General features: G+C 42.7%; 1 protein-coding gene across 4 annotated transcripts in view; it reads right to left on the bottom strand.

Moving 5' to 3' along the window:
• The window catches only part of MPP7 (MAGUK p55 scaffold protein 7), a 94,001-nt gene that overhangs the window by 2,985 nt on the left and 70,495 nt on the right, over positions 1 to 20,521 (bottom strand). For all 4 annotated transcript variants that reach the window (XM_085892152.1, XM_085892151.1, XM_085892150.1 and 1 more), the window contains 5 exons: positions 19,265 to 19,435; positions 6,723 to 6,803; positions 6,520 to 6,613; positions 5,964 to 6,072; positions 359 to 493 (listed from right to left, as the gene is read on the bottom strand). In XM_085892152.1, the coding sequence (XP_085748278.1) occupies positions 359 to 493; positions 5,964 to 6,072; positions 6,520 to 6,613; positions 6,723 to 6,803; positions 19,265 to 19,435 (590 nt within the window). The remainder of the gene's footprint in view (positions 1 to 358; positions 494 to 5,963; positions 6,073 to 6,519; positions 6,614 to 6,722; positions 6,804 to 19,264; positions 19,436 to 20,521) is intronic.

Raw genomic sequence — 20,521 nt, 5'->3', positions numbered from 1 at the left:
ACTTCAAGGATGCAAGCAACACTGCTAAGATGCTGTATTTAGCAGCCAAACACAAGCTCCCATGACAATGTGGAAGTGAGCCTTCAGTTATTTCAGAACAATAAATTGTGGTTTCAGTGGTTGCAAGGAGTTTGTTGAAAACAATGCAATGATAGACTGGTAAATGTCAAATTAACTCATAAAATGAGGGCAAAACATTGGGCCATTTTCAACTGCAAAACAATCAAAGCGTTCAAATAAACCTTCAAGCCTCTTCGCAAATAAACCTGGTTGGAGGAAAGTTCGATAGTCATTGTAAATAAACCCCCGTATTCCTGGTGACATTCCTCTGCTCCTTTTACCCATATATTACACTTACCACGAAAGTCTGACGAGCGTCTTTGCCATCATCATTCGGAGCAAGGGTTCGTGTATCCCTTTGTTTCTCCATCCCCGATGGCTTTACAAATACGACGTAGGGTTTGAATTCAGAGGTACGCACCGCCTTGATGGCCTTTCAATAGGGAGGGAAGGGGGATGAGGAGAAAATTATCTTTATAATATACTCATGATAAACCTCCAAAAACGTTTGGGGTAACAAAACAATGATATTCCAACACAGCATGACCCAAAAAATAAAAATAAATAAATCTATTATCTATTTCACTTTTGATACAGTTTTGACCAGCAGTTCTCGGGAATAACCAACCATTGAGCATTGAGCGTTACAAATTTCTTCAGAATGGTCCTTCCTTGCTCACCTGGACTTTAGTCAGATGACTACGGTAAGCTGATGCGATTGAGCAGTGTCCGTAGGTGAGTGAGTGTCAGTCAGTCTGAAATGTCAGCGATTATTAATCGCTTGAACCAAACACACGACTTGGATGAAACTTGAACACAAGCTTCATATTTGATGCCCAACGAAAGTGGATTGACCGCATCAAAATCTGCGCTCATTAAGTGGGTCTTTCAGGGGGTTTTTGACCTCCCCCTACGCTCAAAATCGGTATTTGCTCTCTTTTCCGAAACTACACACACAATTTTGATGAAACTTGACCACAACCTTCAACACTCATAATGTACCAAAGTGTATCGACCGCATCTAAATCTGTGATCATTAAGGGGGTCTACAGTGGGGGGGGGGGTGAGGGGGTTGACACCCTCCCCCCCCTGAAATTGGTATTTGCTCTCTTCTCTGAAACTATACACACTATTTCGATGAAACTTGACCACAACCTTCATCATCTGTGATGTACTAAAGTTTTCAACTGCATTCAAAATCTGCACTCATTAAAGGGGTCTACAGGGGGGAAGTGGGGGGGGGGGTTGATCACTCAAAATGGGTATTTACTCTCTTCTCCAAAACTACACAGACAATTTCAATGAAACTTGACCACAACCTTCATCACCCATGATGGACCAAAGTTTGTTCATGGCTTTAAAAAAACATCAGGGTCGAAGGAGAGCTGTGGGGGTTTGAGTGACTGTTGCTCCTGATCCAGGTGAGCTGCAGGATGCCTGGTCCTGTTTTTTTAACGTCAGCATTCAGGAATCAGTAACATCACAACAGTCAAGACCAGCAAAATGCTTGTCACCCCTCTGAACAATGATACTGGATAGAGATGTCTTGAAACCTCTCAATATGACAACCTCATCTCATGAATGAGAGATTACTTTCATATCAATGTTGCTTCATAAAATTTGAGAAATGTGGGTTTGTTTGACTTCCATGCATTCATAAACTGCTGGACAGAACGAGTTGAACACTGGTCTTTGTACATGCAGGCTGTTTTAGGGGTGAGGGGTGGAATGTATAGTTCAGGGACCACATATATGGACCACAAATCCCAATGGAACAGCGTCTTTCACAGCAACGTAAAGCGCCACCTTGTGGAAGCCTATCGCCAGTCATGTATCATAAAAGTGGGGGAGTTAACCAGTTTGTAAGGACAGGTTCTTTGCCAGCGCAATAAAATGACAAACAAGAAGCACAACCAACAAAACAGAGTTGCATTCAAAGAATCTTTTCAATGTTGTGCGAATAAATTCTAACACGAAAGAAAGCAACACAGAATCACTCGTTGTATCAGATGATGCTTTTGGTGGGGCAATCCCATTTAAATGAGCAATTTTCAACTCGACATAGTGAACAGTGAAGTATAAATGTTTTTGGGGGGAAAATTGTCAAAATATGTTGACCTATTGTGCCAAAATTAAGCAAACCACCCCCACCCCTCAACGGCAACCTGTTCATTGAGCACCATATTATGGTCGAATGGCGAAAGTGAAACGCCTCATCTCTCATCAGCGACATCACAGTGGTACGTCACATTCGCATGCACTAAATAGTACTGGAATAAACAGATTTTGATTAAAAGTGGTATGTGGAATGCAACAGCAAATGATGACAAAACACGAACGTTTACCTTAAACATCCATCTGAGCATACTCTATATACAAGACACTTGGAGATTTTTTGCTCTCAAGATACAATAAGTCATTCAACAAAGTTATTCAGGCAAGTAGTACACATACAGACACGTACGCACTTTCATTTTATCTTCTTCAATTGCCAAAAAAAAATCCGGAAAAGGTAAAGGCCAGCATGACGCTTCACATTCTGCACAACACCACTTGGTGCTTAAATTTGTTTTGCCTTCACGTTTCTCTCTTCACCATCCTTGCCAAGTTAAACTTTTTGGGAAAACCATTTGCTTAATTTTCATTCCCTTCATTTTTAGCAAATGGGAATATGGTTCCAGGAAGTTTACGAGATGGTGCATCGTCCGTACCGTCAATCCGTCCGTCCGTTCACAAACACTTGCAATTTCTTTTCTGAAACTACACACACGATTTCGATGAAACTTGACCACAACTTTCATTACCAGGTATGTACAAAAATGTGTTCATGGCATAACAAAAAGAAAATCGCAGTCTGAGGGAGTCTCCAGAGGGAGTTTACAGGAGGGTGCTCCCCAAAAGAGGTGCTTGCTTTCTTCTCCGAAACTACACACAATTTCGATGAAACTCGACCACAACCTTCATCTCCCGTAATGTACCAAAATTGAGCAAGTCATTTCAAAATAAAATAAAATAATTATATCGGTGTCCAAGGTGTTCTTTGGGGTGGGTTGCCCTGCAAAATATGTATTTACTTTCGTTTCTGAAACCACACAAACAATTTTCATGAAACTTGACCACAACCATCATCACCCGGGATGTACCAAACTTTGTTTACGACATTTAAAAAAAAAATTGGGTCTACGCAGGGAGCTTACGGCGGGACCCCAAAGGTATTTGCTTTATTCTCAGAAACGACACAAATTCCGATGGAACTTCACTACAACCTTCATCACCCGGGATGTACCAAAATTTGTTCATGGATAAAAAAATTTATAAAATATATAAAAAATTTGGGCCCCAAAATTGACCGCAGTTGCCCCTCAAAATAGGTATTTGCTTTCTTCTCAGAAACTACACATGCAATTCTAATGAAACCAAATGACAACCTTCATCACCCGTGATGCACTAAAGTTTGTTCACGCTATTTATAAAGATTGGGATTTGAGGGGGTTTACCGGCGGGGGGGGGGGAGGCGGGGGCGGTTGCCCCACAAAATAGGTATTTGCTATAACATTGCTTTATTTGTACATTTTGCTGATTCTGTCACACAATGGCTTCCTCCTGAGTATCATTATTCTTAGAGGTGAGCACCCAGGGTCATTGCCCCTAATTTTATCCATGGTGACCATGTTTCCAACGAGCACCTCTTCAATAAATGGTGCCTGGGAACGCATATCCCACCCCAGCACGCGTCATGAACAACAGTCCTGAACCTGAAAAGTAAGTGCTTGCTATGCATACACCCTATTTAGACAGCAATTGCACAGCTGATGAGGATTTTGAACTTGTCAGGACAGTCAGCCAAAAACTTGTCCATGGATTGATTATTTTCCAAAGGGTGTGGGCTGGTGTTATCAAAGAGAGGCTTCCAAAGCCTACGTCGGCTTACTGGTACGACAGAAAGCATGTCGTAGCTGACACTGCTTTTAGCAGTTGGTGGTTCTGTGTTTCAGACCAACTACACCAGAAGTTGAATATCAACTTTAATATCATATTTCCTGACTCCAATTCAGAATCCTCATTATGAGCAATCCTATTAGTCAAGACCCTTGCAGCATGGCTAGTGCGATTGTGGCACATTGGTTGTCACCATTTCAGTGAAGAGGTGCTATTGGGATATAATTGCTCACAAGATCAAATCTTGAGGGGAATTCACTTCTTTTGAGACGTGGTCCCCAGGTTATTGTATGACCCTTTGGGTTAGGATGCATGTGTTTGTTCACCATGTGCTTCGGCCTTTGGGCTGAAGTACATGCATGCGCTAGTTTCACAAGCTTTGTTTGGCTGTGTACGCTGGCCGTGGGGTCGAGGTGCATGTCCTTAGCTTTTTTACAAGGCTAGATTTTTTTTAACCTTTTTTATATTCAAAAAGGTGCTGTCACAATAACGATGACCAGTGATTCCTAAAATGTTTATACCATGAGCATTAGGGCCAAGGTGCATGCGTTTTCATTTGAGAACCTCTGTTTTACCGTGCACTGAGAATACTTTGGTCACTGGGCTGAAGAACATGACCAGAGCTTTGAGTGTGTGTATGTGTGTATGTGTGTATGTGTGTATGTGTGTATGTGTGTATGTGTGTATGTGTGTATGTGTGTATGTGTGTATGTGTGTATGTGTGTATGTGTGTATGTGTGTATGTGTGTATGTGTGTATGTGTGTATGTGTGTATGTGTGTATGTGTGTATGTGTGTATGTGTGCATGTGTGCGTGTGTGCGTGTGTGCGTGTGTGCGTGTGTGCGTGTGTGCGTGTGTGCGTGTGTGCGTGTGTGCGTGTGTGCGTGTGTGCGTGTGTGCGTGTGTGTGTGTGTGTGTGTGTGTGTGTGTGTGTGTGTGTGTGTGTGTGTGTGTGTGTGTGTGTGTGTGTCCGTCCATCCAGAGGATAACTTTTTTTTTTTTTTACCATTTGAACTTTTGTCATCAAATTTTCAAGCCTTTATTATGAGAATATGGAGAAGCCCAATAAAATAAAATAAAAATGTCCATTTCTTTTTTTTGCTGTTGTTTTCATCTCGTTTAATTTGAGTACAAAGCGGACACGGTGGGCTTTGCATTTTGAGATGCTTTTTAGTTTTTATACAACTATCACAGCAGAGTTGGTGACGCTTGCCAAGAAACCTTCCAAAGCAGATGTAGGCTGACTGACACTGCAGGTAACTATGTTGCAACCAACACTGCTTTTAGCAGTGGGTGGTTCTGTGTCTTTCTGAGACTGCAATCAAGCAAGAAGTCGCATTTTAACACATATATTCCTCCAAAATGTGAATGATTCACAACCAAACGTGGTATTTTGCAACAAACTTGCTCCCACACTCCACCCAAAAGCAGATTTAATGATGTTAAAGCAACCTCATGGCAAAGATCACACTGGGTGGTTTGCCTTTATCTACTCAGTAAGTCAGGGTAGGAATTTGGAATTTAACCAGGGTGCAGGTGATGATTCGCTGACGTCGCAAGAGACACCATGGTATCTGTAATGTCCATCAAACAATGCTTGCAGATGTGATACCAAGCTTAACGTCTGTCTGAGGGCTGGCAAACTTAGTGATGCAATGCCCTTTCTGCAAAACACCAATCCGACAGTTTACACTAGGAATGGGAATCAAGCCCAGGCAAGACAGTTCAAAAGTAAGTATGCTACCTCTGCACCACCCTGTCGGACAAAGATACAGCTATTCACTGCTAAATGCACCATAAAAACCAGATACACAGTTTATTTTCATTGGTTATGCCCCACTCTTGATTAATATGCCCTGTACAGCTGTTTTTGTTTGACACTATCATGCTATGGAACTGTACAGTATGTATATAAAAGTACATGCATTAGTAGTATAGGCACAGTAATCACATCTTTGCCTACCTGTGGGATGGCATCGAGCACACACACTTTGCCAGCAATCATCACGGCACGTATTGAATCTACAGTGGTACCATACAAATTCCCCTTATATTCACCATGCTCCACCAGCCTGCAGTGCACAAGTGATACTTTCATTAGTGGGTAGCATGTTTAATGCATTTCACATTTGGAATTTCAACAATAACATCATTGGGCCAAGACATCTTTGCATATAGTTTTGCAAAATTAAAATCTGGACTGCTTGGTCATGCCAAAAGCCAACTATAGAAACAAGCATTGGGAGGTGGGATCTATCTATATAATGATAAAAATCCAATTCTCAAAAAGAAAATATGAATATTCATTGTACAAGACTGCCCTCTGGTGAATGTAGGACACCAGTCTTGCTTTTTGAGAATGAGAATCGTAACCTCGCAATTGGTTCAGCCACAAACTCAAGGCTCAGACAGCACTAGCAGGCTTCCGAGTCTCCCATCAAACTATCTGGCATTTTAATCTTCCAGTTTCAGCACATTCCCTCATAACAGCAAAATACGAAGCACCATATCCACCATACCTGTTATTCTGAAGATCCGTGTCAAAAACATGGCGAGTGACAAAATGGTATTCCTTGCCCTCCTCCTCCTGACTCTTCTTTTGTCTCGTGGTGGCTGAGGTAAGGAGTTGGAGTAGGGTGGTGAATGGCCTTGGTGCAAGAATCTAACATAGTACTGCACATTCGATACAGGTGGACTTTGTTCCAAGCTTTCCGTCACTCACTTGGGACTGTCCCTTCGTAATGCTCAGGATTGCTTGCTACAAGCTTTCTCTTCAGCTCACCAATTCCAACACCAGGTGGTCCTGTGAAAAACAAAACAAGAACAAAACTTGTCCTTTGATAAAAGGCTTACAAATGAAACATCCCAAAAAAACGACAGACAAGTGCAGGACTGGAACACAAGAGACTGCTGAATCAAAGTTAGGACACAGACCACCTATGTCAGAATCCAGACAAGCAAATTTAGGCTTCAATTATGACTACAACTTGGATGTTGAGCATTGCTGTACAGTGTTGACAAGATAGCTCAGAGAGAGCAAACATGAACTGAGCTCAGAGTAAACTCAAAGCACAAGAGAAGATCAGATTCGCATCATGATCATCCACATGCTTTTCATCATATATAATACACCATACCGCAACTGGATATATGATAAGGAAATTATCTGTGTACACATACGTCTGAGAATCACAGAAAAAAAAAACAATAAAAATAAAACACAGCTGAGTTAATCTCCACCAAATTTTTCATATGCGCTGGGGGTACCCAGGATCAGATCAAGGACAGAACAAAAAGAAAATCTCCCCCCCCCCCACCGTCCCTCCAATCCCCACAAAGGTAGGGAGTTGACGCGATTTTCTCCTTTATGGCTGATACACCAAATACACCAAATCTCCACCAAATTTGCATACGTTCTACGTTTCTGGAGGGAATGAGTATTACTCGTTCTTCGAAAAAGGATTTGCATGTCAAGTCTCATAGTTTATTCGTGAGAATCATATTTCTATTCCTTTTCATTTTCCAAAACTCATGGATGAAAAACACATCGTCATGGGTTTCATTCAATTACAACTCAAGTTTTACAAAGGTGGTCTTTTAACTCAAGGCGCTGTCACACCTTGATGATTTAGCCAGCATTGGCAACGTATAAAAATGTATGTAAAACGTTGGCGTACGCTGAAATTTTGATGTTTTTTTTTTAAGTTTTGGTCGTATTCATAACGTGTTGGTCGTATGCATAACATATTAGTAACGGGCACAGAACGTTTCGTTGTCTTATAGATAACTTGTACCAACGAATGCTTAGCCTGTTGTCGGCGTTCACAACCTATGCCCAACGATAGTTTAACTTAGGCATAGCGCGCTGCACGTATCGCCGACGAACTCGTGGCGTATCCTGTTAAAAACCTGCCGCTCGCCGATTTAAATCATAACTGCCTGAGAATTGGAAGTGTCAACCATGCTGTCACACCTTGACGATTTAGCCAGCGTATGCCGACCTATGAAAAATGTGTCTAAAACGCTGGCACACGTCAAATACGGTATGGGTAAGTTGTGTATACGTTAAGAGCAAGCTGAAAAACGATGAAGTACGCCGTCATATTTCGTGGTACGTTTAGTACGTCGTGAAATTTCAAGCATGCTGAAAATTTTACGACGTACTTGCCGTGTGGCTCACACGTTCCGCTACGCTGGGAATAAGTTGTAGGCATGATATGCGATTGTTGACACAAGTTCCTTGTAAGTTACTCATAAGTCGAAACACGTCGAGGTAATGTTAAGCATACCCGAAACTTATTTTCTCCGTCAAGGCACTTTTTTTTTCTCCTTGGCTCTGTGAAGGCACGTGACGAAATACCTGAAGTTGTTGTTGTTGTTTTTTTTTTAATTTGTTTTTTAGTCTATCACGAATATTAAAATATATTCGGACATTTGCTTTTAAGTTTCGACGTCGATGTGACAATATCCTCAAACATAAAATATTCAGAGGAGGAACTAAGAATAAGACATGAGCAAACTGAAGAGGCAATCGGACGTGACGTAACGGCACGTGACGAAATATCGGAAGTTATTGTTGCTTTTTTGTTTTTTTAAACGCTGCCAATACGCCGGAAGATGTCAATCAAATACGTCTACATACGTCATTATGCGTTGGAGGTAAGTTACACATAGGTTCAAAGCACGTTACTCATAGGTTAGAAATAAGTTTTGGGTAATGCTAACCATTACCTCGACGTGTTTCGACTTATGAGTAACTTACAAGTAACGTGTGTCGACGTGTGTCAACGATCACATAACGTGTCTCGACGTGCGTCAACAATCGTGTAACGTGCCTACAACACGTTACTCATAAGTTATAAATAAGTTTCGGGTACGCTAATCATTACCTCGACGCGTTTCGACTTATGAGTAACTTACAAGCAACGTGTGTCGACGTGTGTCAACGATCGCATTACGTGCCTACAATTTATGGCCAGCGTAGCGGAACTTGTGAGTCATACTCTGGCATACATCGTAAAATTTCAAGCATGCTAAAATTTGAGGACAACCGCAAAGTACAACGATGAAAGCCAGCGTACTACGACGTATGGCAGTGTTTTTCAGTGTGCTCTTAACGCATACAAAGTTACCCATAACGTATTCGATGTGTGCCGGCGTTTTAGCCCAATTTTGCATACGTCAGGCATACGTTGACTAAATCGTCAAGGTGTGACAGGGCCTTCAGCAAAGCACAGGTTATAAACCATCTTGCAAAATGAATGGTGACAACCTATGCTCAGCCAAATTAAAAGAACCCTGATGTATACCAAAGGAAAACTGATATGCAAATGGGAGTTAAGCAAGTTGTACTTGATGGGTTGATCTTACAATTTCAGTCGATACCTGCATTTCCAGTGGATACCTGAATAGAGTACAGTATGAATTTTAAGATTTTGAAAATCCCCTAATACACAAGCATGAAAAAAGAAAGGGAAGGCGAAAGTATATTACATACAAGCAAATACCACCTGTCGCTTCACTGATGGGAACACTGAGATTGGGGGGGGGGGGGATAGAAAGGGGAGAGAGAGTGAGAGAGTGAGAGAGTGAGAGAGTGAGAGAGTGAGAGAGTGAGAGAGTGAGAGAGTGAGAGAGTGAGAGAGTGAGAGAGTGAGAGAGTGAGAGAGTGAGAGAGTGAGAGAGTGAGAGAGTGAGAGAGTGAGAGAGTGAGAGAGTGAGAGAGTGAGAGAGTGAGAGAGTGAGAGAGTGAGAGAGTGAGAGAGTGAGAGAGTGAGAGAGTGAGAGAGTGAGAGAGTGAGAGAGTGAGTGAGAGAGTGAGTGAGTGAGAGAGTGAGTGAGAGAGTGAGTGAGAGAGTGAGAGAGTGAGAGAGTGAGAGAGTGAGAGAGTGAGAGAGTGAGAGAGAGAGTGAGAGAGTGAGAGAGTGAGAGAGTGAGAGAGTGAGAGTGTGAGAGTGTGAGAGTGTGAGAGTGTGAGAGTGTGAGAGTGTGAGAGTGTGAGAGTGTGAGAGTGTGAGAGTGTGAGTGAGAGGAGTGAGAGAGAGACTTTTGGAGTCCTTTTATTACAAAAGTAAAAATATATGCATGTACAATTTACAAATCAGAAAACACCAAGAAAATGAAGAGAAAAAGGATTAAAATGAGACGAAAAACAGGAACAGAAAAAACAAAAACAAAAATGTTCATTTGAAATCTAAAAAGAGTAAAACAGAAAAATAAATACCAATACTACAAATTCCAAACAGGTTACATCATTTTAGGAAAGATCTCAAACAAATAATACCAAATCATTTTCATGCACCTCGCAAACACCCTCCAAGCACCATTTTTCCACAAAATCATCAACAATATCCATGGCTTTGGAAAATTTAAATTCAAGTTTCAACCTTACAGAAACAAGCACACTGAAAAATGACATTCGATTGCATTGTTGAAGTGGTTTTCCATTTCTCTTCTCCTTTCTCGATACATTTATAGCAAACTTTGCTATACCAACAAAAAACATCGCAGTTCATACTTTTTGCCATGTTGGCATTCTTTTTTTTATACCCCAAATAAGTGATTGAAAATTAAACGTGAAATTCATTTTGAGAGAAATAAAATTTAACCAATGAAATAATGGAATAAGTCTTTCGCAGTCAACAAAAAAAATTGAAATATGTCCTCGTTTACAGAGCAAAATGGGCAGCATGCGGATATTGGGGCAAAGTTCCTGACATATGTGTTACATGGGATAATCCAGTGGGCAAGGCGCCACTGGAGATTTCCCGTTCTTTTGGCAATTGGTTTACAACAGAGTACTGTACATTGATTCCCATACAGGTTCAGTGAGGGGACCCGCAGGAAGTAGCCTCTTCCAACGTGACACTCCATTTAGTGGTGAAACGCTGAGAATCATATTCAAACAAAAATTGTTCAGGTTCTTGCTGGTGGCAGTATGTAGTTCATTTGTCCTTGTGCTATTAGGGGGGAGATCTCTGGGAGAACAGTCAAAGAGCAGTTTCAGGAAATAGGGTTCATCAGAATGAACACGAGTGTTTTGAGTCAATAGGAGTCGTAACTGATGATTTTTTTCACAACTTTCCTCATTATTAGCCCGTGTCCCCTTGGATCGAATCCCTGCTGAAGTTGAGATTTCCTCCACAGTCTTCCACCCGACACCAGAGTTTGGCCGAAGGTACCATACTTTGTTTATGCCCAAATCATTGAAGCGTTGGCACAATTCATGACTCTTGAATATATCAGAAAAGAGAGAGTTAAAAAAATAGCGGCTCAACTTCGTACATCCCTGGGGAGTATGCGTCCGCTTTGTGACTCACAGAGAGTCCTTTCCAGGCATCAAGAAGGCTCTGATAAAATAAGGGGAGTACCGATGTATCTGCAACCTTGAGGTGTGTCAGGAATACTTCAAGACCATAGCCAAAACTGCCCGCTTGTTGCAAAATGTGACAGGCCAAGGGGTGGTTTGGAAGGAGTTCAGCAAATAGGAGGCATTTGATAGAGAACAAGCGAAAGGCCATGATGCGGGACTTCACATGAACTAGATTTTGACCTCCATTGGACGAAGTATGGCATATTACATTTGGCCGCAGCCAGTGTGGCCTCTCCCCAAAAAAAGTCCACCAATTTTGCCTGGATCGTGCCCAGCAGTACTTCCGGTGGTTGCAGGCAAATAAATTTATGCCATAGAGCTGCAGCAACCAAGTTATTGGCCACCAAGACACAGCCCTTAAAAGATAGATGTGGTAGGGCTCTTCTCCACCTGTTCAATTTCTTTCTTATTTGTTCAGTCGTGTCTTCCCAGTTCTTTTTCATAAATTGTGTGGAACCCAGGAAAACACCAAGATATGCAACACTTCCATTCTCGGTTTTCCGGAAGTGGCGGTGGAGATGTCAAGACAGGAAAGCAATGTTTAAGGTATGGCACTCACAGACCATTTTTTGTATACCTTGTCGAGGCTCATATGAGAGCGAACACAGAATGCACAGCAAGGGGGGGGGGGGCATGAGAAAAACAGTATGGAACAGACATTAGGAGATCTGTGGAAGGGAGAGGGATGGGGCGGGGAACACGGGGAAAACAAGATGGACACCACAGGGACTTTCAGGAAGGAAAGCAGGGAATTTGAAGGAGGTGGGTTTGGGGTGGATTAACGGGGGTAGAAAAGATCGAGGATTTGGATGGGAGACGATAAGAGGTGATGGTGAACAGCTGTTTTAAAGACCTGGCGGAAAGAATGGGATTGAACAGAGTGAGGGAGTTTATTCCAAAGGCGGGAAAAAAGAGGAATGAAGGAGTGAAAGTGGGCAGTGATTCGTAATTGTGGTAGTTTTATCAGAAGGGGGTTGTTGGCAGACCTTGAGCACCCTGCGGAAATATGGTGGGGACAAATCGCAGAGAGAGCAGGGGGGGCAAGGCCGAAGAGGAGACGGGAGAAGACAGAAAGACCACCGACCTGCCTGTGGTGAGAGAGTGAGAGGCCCAAAGACTCAGCCTCATCGCGGGAGATCCCAATGATCCGAAATGCCTTGGTTTCCCCAGCTTGAAGCAGAGAAAGATGGGAGGCAGGAGCACCAGACCAGAGGGGAGAGCAGTACTCCATTAGGCTGCACACGAAAGCTTCGTATGTGGTCAGGAGCTCAGGTGGGCCGAGGAAGAACTTTGCAGTCGGCGACTGGTTTTGGAGGCCAGGTTGGAAATGTGGCTTTCCCAGGAAAGATTATGGCAGATAATGAAACCCAGAAGCTTGAAAAAAAAAAGGAGTTCTTCCAAAGGATTGTTAAGAAAGTGGATGCGGGGTTTTTCCAAATGGTCTTTTCGGAGAGACAGAGTGAGAGTGTGGGATTTGTCTGAATTGAAAGACGTGTTCCATGTGTTGGACCAATTTGTGATTTTACCCAGATCTACAGTGAGCGAAGAAGCTGCTGTTTGCCGATCTGAGGGATGACAGATGGTACGGCAGAGGATGGAGTCATCAGCAAAGAGATAGAGGATTTTCCAGAGAGTCGGAGAGATCATGATGAAAACCAGAAAAAGAACAGGGCCCAGAACGCTGCCATGAGGAACTCCAGCCTGGACAGGGAGAGGGGATGAAAGAACTCCATTTAGGGTCACACGTTGACTGTGACAGGAGAGGAAGTCTGTGAGCCATGAGTGGAGATGGCCTTGGATACCATAGGAAGAGAGTTTGGTGAGCAGGGCAGGGTGCCAGACCGTGTCAAAAGCAAGTAAAATGTCTTGGGATATGGCTCTGATTTCATGTCGGGCATTGAGGACCTCCATCCGTTTTTGGGAGAGCAGAAGCAGCATATCCAGGGTAGAGTGACCTGGTCTGAAACCAAATTGATGATCAGAAATCAAGCCATTGGAGAAGAGGAAGGATTTAATGTCTGCAGCGATGATGGATTCCATCACCTTGATGATGATTGGGAGAAGGCTGATTGGTCTGTAGTTGCAGGGATCTGTTTTTGCACCTTTTTATGCAGGGCAGTAATGTTTGCTGATTTCCAAGCAGATGGCAGATGGCCTTGAGCAAATGAGAGGGTGAATAGAAGAGAGAGAGGGTGAGCAAGAGCAGAGGAGCATGTTTTTAGGACACGTGGGCTGATGCCGTCTGGACCGGTTGCAGAATCTGAGTCGAGGTTTGACAGCAAGCACTCCACCTTGTCAGGAGAAAAGGACACAGAGTCCAGGGACAGTTGGGTGCGACTGGGTAAGGTGGATACAGAAAGCGATGGGTTTTGGACACAAGATTTTGATGCAAACACCGAGTTTAGGCATTCAGCCTTTTCACGTGCAGTGTCAGCAGTACGGCCATTTGAGGTAAGGGAGAGGATGGAGGGGGATCATACATCAGAAACAGATTTGATTAGACGCCACCAGGATTTGGAGGAGGGAGAGAGGTTTGAAAGTTCAGACTTGAGCTTAGAAAGATGTTGTTTTCTGTCTCTCCTGAGGGTAGATACACACTTGTTCCGAGCTTTATGGAAGTAACTGAGATTGCCCTCAGTTGGGTTTGCTTTCCATGAGGCAAAGGCAAGTTGTTTCAGGCCAACTGCCTTGCCACAAGCTTCAGTGAACCATGGGTGGAAGGAAGGGTAGGACAACTGAAGATGAGAGGGGATAAATCTGTGCATGAGGGAGAGCAGGTTTTTTTGAAAGAATTCCCAAGATAAGTTTATGTTTGAGAAAGTAGCAATGGGAGACCAGTCTCGAAGTTTGATGGCTGCTTGGAGACCCTGCCAGTCGGCTTGAGTGAAATGCCAGACTCGACGGCACTGAGGTGGTTCTCTAACAGCCAGAGAGATGTCCACTTTGACAAGCACGTGGTCAGAAGAGCCGATTGGAGCGGAGGAAGAACAGCAGATATTACCAGGGAAATTTGTCCAAATCAGATCCACAAGAGATAAAGCACCATTGGTTGAGAGCCGGGTCAGGAAATTGACCGATTGAGTCAGTCCCAATGAGTCGCAGAAAGCTTTTGCTGATGTGCCATGACAGGTGAGAGGTACCCACACTTAGCCAACTGGCACGATGACAATTGAAGTCACCACATATGAGGAAGAGAGTGCTGGATGAGAAGATAGAAGATGTTCCATGTTTTCAGATAGTGAGGTGTAGATGGTGTCATCACTGTTAGGTGGATGGTACAGTACACATATAAACATGAGGTGGGAGTGGAGGGAAGCCGTAGCCAGAGATATTCCTGGGGGTGTGGGGGAGTGAGGGCAGTGCATGGAGGGTGAGGAAAAGAGTCTTCGATGAAGAGAGCAACTCCTCCACCAGGGCGAGGCTCAGGTCTGTCATACCGGAGGAGGGAGTAACCAGGGAGAGATACTTGCGAGTCAGAGATGTCTTGAGGGGGGAAAGTTTCTGTTGGGCAGATTATGTCTGGTTTGTCAGTGGCAACTTTTATGGAAAGATCTGTAAGGTTTGAGCGAAGGCCCCGGATATTTGAGGTCCACACTGTTAATGAAGAGGGAGGGAGGAGGCTTTGGGTGCAGGAGATAGGAGGCAGGGAGGTAAGTTGAGTTGTTGAAAGAGTTGTGGGGGTTGCAGAATAGCTAGGGGAGGGGGCCCGATGAGGAGGAGAAAAGGCTCTGTGGTGCTGGGGGAAAAGGGGGGGCAAGAGAGGAGGCAGAAGGCAGTTGAGGATTTGAGGAGGTGGAGTGATGAGGTGGGGGTGAGAGGGAAGCGGAAGGAGGCAGCGTTGCGGATGAGAGGGGGGGCAACTTCGAGAAGGATGAGTGAGGGGGGTGAATGGTGGGAGAAAGGTGAGTAGGGAGAGTTGAAGGAGAGAGGTGACAGGGAGGCTTGGAGGGAGAAGTGCGTGATGGTTGCTTTGAGAGGGAGGGTAAGGGGTGAGTTGGCACTGAAGTTGGAAAAAAGAATGGTTGATGGAAAGCGAACATTCATTGCAAACGGGTTTTTTTTTTTTTTTTTAACGCCAGAAATGCGATTGAAGACATTTCTTGATGGATGCAATAAAGGCAAATTAAGAGAATGGAGAGAAGAAACGCTGTTACAGTTGGAATTTTTTCGGCAAGGTATGAAGGAAAGCTCGAATTGAGAGCAGTCTGTTTAAATAATAGAAGAGTAGTGCATTATGATACAGTGATGAGTACCACATGTGTGAGAGAGAAAGATGAAGCATTATAAGAGATCGTTTTTATTAATTATTATTATTATTATTATCGTTGTTTGAGAGAGTTTTCATCAGATTAGGTAATGGAAATGTCGAAAAAATCGTGAGATGAATGGTGAATTTGGATTGGTAAACACAGAGGGTGGAAACAGATCACGTGGTTACGGGAGAAGTCCGTGGCTATAGGAGGAGTCAAGTCAAAAGTGAATTTATTTATTTTAAATAAGGATTGCGTTACATTCGGAAAAGGGAAGGTTGAAGTAAAATTGTAGAGGTGTATGGTGAATTTGTAACAGTAAACGCAGAGGGAAGTTGCTGGGTCGATGAAAAGTATCAGGAAGAGGGAGGAGAGAGACACGTGATAAGAGGAGGTGTATAGATCGAAAGGATACAAGGAAGATTGTTTATTTTTGATGTATTTTTGAAGAACAGGTAAGATTCGAGAATGGAAGGTTGTAGATCAGAAGAAATTGCGAAGGTAATGGCGAGAGAGGGTCAGCTCAGTAGAATAAAGATGTTGTGCCGGCAGAAGGAAGAAGAAGAAAAAGAGGAAGAAGAAGAAAAAGAGGAAGAAAAAGAATGATCGTGACTAGTGGGTATGCAGGGAGAAAGGTCGTTTTTTTGTTGTTGTTGTTGTTGTTGTTTTGGATTTAAGACAAGAAACAGAATGTTTAGATTGGGAGGGATGGGGGATGTTGGGGAAGTGGGGAAAATAGGAATTGAAGGTAATAGAGAGAATACAAATAAAAACGATCGCACACCAAGAGGGGAACGATGGGTCGGCCTCAAGGAACCCGGTAAGACAGTCGACGAAACTCACAAAATAGCACGATTTTTGAAACAAAACCGAACTAGGAACACAGAAACATGTGGATGAGAGAATAAACAGTTAAAACGGGACAGATAACGACCGGAAATGTAACTTTGAGAAAGTCAGCAGAGAGCCTTACTATTCTTCCAATTAACTTTAAGGGAAGAAACCAGGAAAAAAGTTCTCAGGGATTCTGTGAGTGCAGCGATATCTTAGTTGCTCCTTATGATGACGCAAACATCATCAGCATAAGCAGATATCTTCAACGGAGGACTCCTAGGAAAGCCAGTTAGACCGGAGATATTCTCCCTGAGTGTACAAAGTAATGGTTCTATTGCCAACGCAAAAAGCAAGCCTGAAAAAGGGCAACCCTGCCACACCCCTCTCTGAACCTGTATTGGGGAAAATCAATTCATTGTTAACCTTCATCTTACTGTAATTCATCATCTATCCATCTGTCTATCTGTTCCCAGGTACCGCAAAAATGGCTGAACCGATCGCAACCATTTTTTGGGTGTGTAATCCTGGGACCACTTGGAGTAAAATGGGCATAAATATAATAACATGCCCCCTTGACGGCTCCCGTAGGGAGTGGGTGCTTCTAGTTATACATAATATTTCATGATACAATAATGATATAAAGGCTCTGAAATTCACCCCAAATCAATACGCTTCGAGGATCCGCCACAAGACAACATGATCAATACTGTCGAAAGCTTTTTCCAAGTCCAAAAAAAATATTCCAAAGTCATTTCGATCATAACAAGCATACATTAGATCCCGATCCAAGACAGTATTATCATAAATGAAACGACCGGGGATGCAGAAAGTTTGATCAGGTAGTACGAGATTGCCAATGACTTTCTTCAATTGATTTGCTATTGCTTTTGAAAAGAGTTTATAGTCAGTACAAAATGAAGAGACCGGTCACCAATTTTCCATCCGTCGGAGATCACCCGACTCACGCTGGCATCGCCGGTCATTTAAAAGCATTGCAATGTCGCCAGCGATTCGTAGCTATGATGAACAGGCATTGGATGATATGAGTGAGTAAAGTGAAAAAAAAATACTTTAGCGTTAAGAAATCATTGCGGCTTGTTCCAAGTCAAGGCATGGTTGAGCAGGCCAAAGAAAAATATAGCAGCTTCAGACCCCAGTTAGGTAACTGAGGATATGCCGAAAAACCCGACAGAGCGAGGTGACCGAGGAGCACTCGATATAGGATATACTTAAATAAGGCCATTAATTGTCTTCAAAAGGGGTGTTTTAATTAACCCAAACACCCAATTTTCACTCATGCATTTCCTTGCAGCTCCCTTAGTACAGAGACATGACAGAAGTAAATAGACACCATAATTTTAAAAGAATTTATTTATTGAACATTTGAAGTACATTTGATCTATGTTAATACATGCACTAGTATATGGTAGACTTGCCATTCACAGATTTCAATGCTTTTACTCTTTCAGCCATAGAACTAACGAGTTCCGAAATTTTCTCTTGTGCGATTTATGCCCAGGCTTCACGCAAAAGGTTTTGGAATTCTGTCTGTGATGTTGGTTTCCTGGACTTTTTCCACACAGCTCGATCCAATATGGCCCAGAGGTGTTCAATGGGATTCATGCCAGGAGACTGACTTGGCCATTGAAGTCCTTTGATCCCATTTCTGTCCTGCCATTCTTTGGTCTTTTTTGGAGTGTGGCCATGGAGCTCCATCTGCCATGAACAGAGTGTTGTTTGTGACCATCTGACCAGTTGAGAAGACAGAGAGAAGTCCATCCTCAAGAACAGAAATGTATATCGTAGAGTTGATGTTGTCAACACACTCCACAAGCTCTGACTGACCAGCACTCCAGATTGCTCCCGACACCATCACTGAAAAACCAGTGTTTGACAGTTGGCTGCAATTGGTACAAAGATAACTCTTGACTGGGAAGTTTCCAGACCCATACACATCCACTATCAGAAAATTGAGCAAATTGAGACTCATCTGAAAAAATTAGTTTGCCAAAACTCCAAGGGTCTGGTGGCCATCTAGTCAGCCCACTTCTTTCTCCTTTGAATGTTGGCTGGTCTAAGAAGAGGTTTTCTCCGAGCTGCTCTCCCATAGTAGCCAGGTTGATGAAGGTACTGCATGGCAGTTCTTGAGCTAACTTGGACCTCCTCTGCAACATCTGTTGCCTTGCCACGGGGAGTTTTCTCAATGGACCAATTGACAGCTCAAAGACACCTTTCTGAGGGCCCATATCAACCAGAACGGGAAGCTGTGGATTCCATGCCTTCGCTGGTGAATTGCACAATCACTCTATTGACCGTAGAAAGTGGAATGCCAAGGTTATGAGCTATCTGTCGCTGGCTGACTCTACCTTCCGATTGGCCAACAATTCGTTCTCCATGAAAATCACAAAGGTCATGTGCTTCCTGGGTTTGGAGCATCGTTAATTATCGGACAAGACTCAGGAACTTGTTTCTGCAAATAAATCTTTGAATATTAGTACAAATCGCTGAGTAAAACTTGCTTTATACAGATGAAAAGAATAAATTTAAAGTGTCTATTTACTTCTGTCCTGTGTCTGTATGCATGCAAAGTTTCAGGCTGATAGGTTTCATGGTTTTGGAATTATGGACGACACACACACACGCGCACAGATATGAAGGGGATGAGGGCTCAAATATATAAACTTTGTTCTACTTCACAGCAGAGCTCCTTAAGGAGCATTGAAGACTCCAAAAAGCTGACCACCAGTCAAAAGCAAGACTGCAAACACCATTTTATAAAGCAAACATGCCATTAAAGCAAGACCTTACCAACGAGTACAACAAGGCGGAAGGGGTCAGGTGGCATGCGTTGGTACTGGATCACTTCCTCATAGGTGGGTGGCTCAGGTGTCTCGTAGTCACCGCTGCGCTTAATGTCAAACATAGACTTTAACACCCGTCGGTTTCGAAGACTCTGACGAAAGCTCCGTCGCAGTCCCGCTGAGGTTGAGAAGAGAGAAACCACTGGGTTAGGACGACGATAAAATGAGATAGGGATGGAAGTTTGGGCAAAATAAAAAGTTATTTTGGTGAGAGGAAAGACAAAGAAAAGGCAGACAGGTTGTAAGTGAATATGTTGTGATGGATACAAGTTAAAGATGAAATGAAAGTTTATAGTGGGGTGGCTTAGCCCAAATATTCAAAAGAATTGTGCATTTTGTGATACAAGCACCAAATTTGGCACAAATGTACATTAATATGTTGCGAACATTTTCAGATATTGGGCCACTTGAAATTCTCTCTTTATGTCCGCCATATTGGATTTCAAAATGGCCGCCACTTGAAATCTACATTTGCTATTATCTCTGGACATAATACAGCTATTGACTTGATTCTGGTATCTAAATGTATGTTTTTGGGGGCAAGGAATCCAATGGTACCATTTTCAACTTAATATTATCGATCACAGTCTGTGATATAATTTTATTTGGAAATTATCTAGGCAAATATTGGATTCGACACAATACTTTGAAAAGAATGTCTTAGTTCTGTAAATATAAAAAAAACATACGAAATCACTAGTAACAACTCAGACAAGTTCATATATACTGGCAGTCTAAATATATAAATTCATATCCCATTAGGAAACAAAGTGACCCATTCATTTGTGTTTTTCATATGCATATTTTATGTAACATTACATTCATGTTGTCAATAAATACCAAACATGCATAATCCCCTTTTCCTAGACCCTTTAAAGCCATCTTTTGTGTTTCTAGAGTACAGAAATTTATTGTATAGGCTTCCATCTGTCTTGTTTCCTTAACAATGCACTGTAGCATGTCTTTAACAATGTTTACAAACGTGACTCCACTACATGTCTTTAATCACAGCTCTGACCCAAATAAAAGAGTAGAGAGGCTGCATGTGTGTTGACCCACATCAACTGTGTTCTTTGTGTGTGGCTGTGTTTAAATCACCTTGTGACTCCACATAAATGAGTTAATTACATACAATCTGGGCTCAGCTAGACAACATTGTGTGGTCAGCAATGAAGACAAGAGTCTGAATTACATGTATGCAAAA

This window comes from Eptatretus burgeri, chromosome 8 (assembly GCF_056783735.1).
Source record: "Eptatretus burgeri isolate ZD-2024b chromosome 8, Ebu_testis_v1, whole genome shotgun sequence".
Taxonomy (NCBI): Eukaryota; Metazoa; Chordata; class Myxini; order Myxiniformes; family Myxinidae; genus Eptatretus; species Eptatretus burgeri.
Note: the sequence above shows the minus strand (reverse complement) of the source record. Positions and strands in the feature narration are given on the sequence as shown.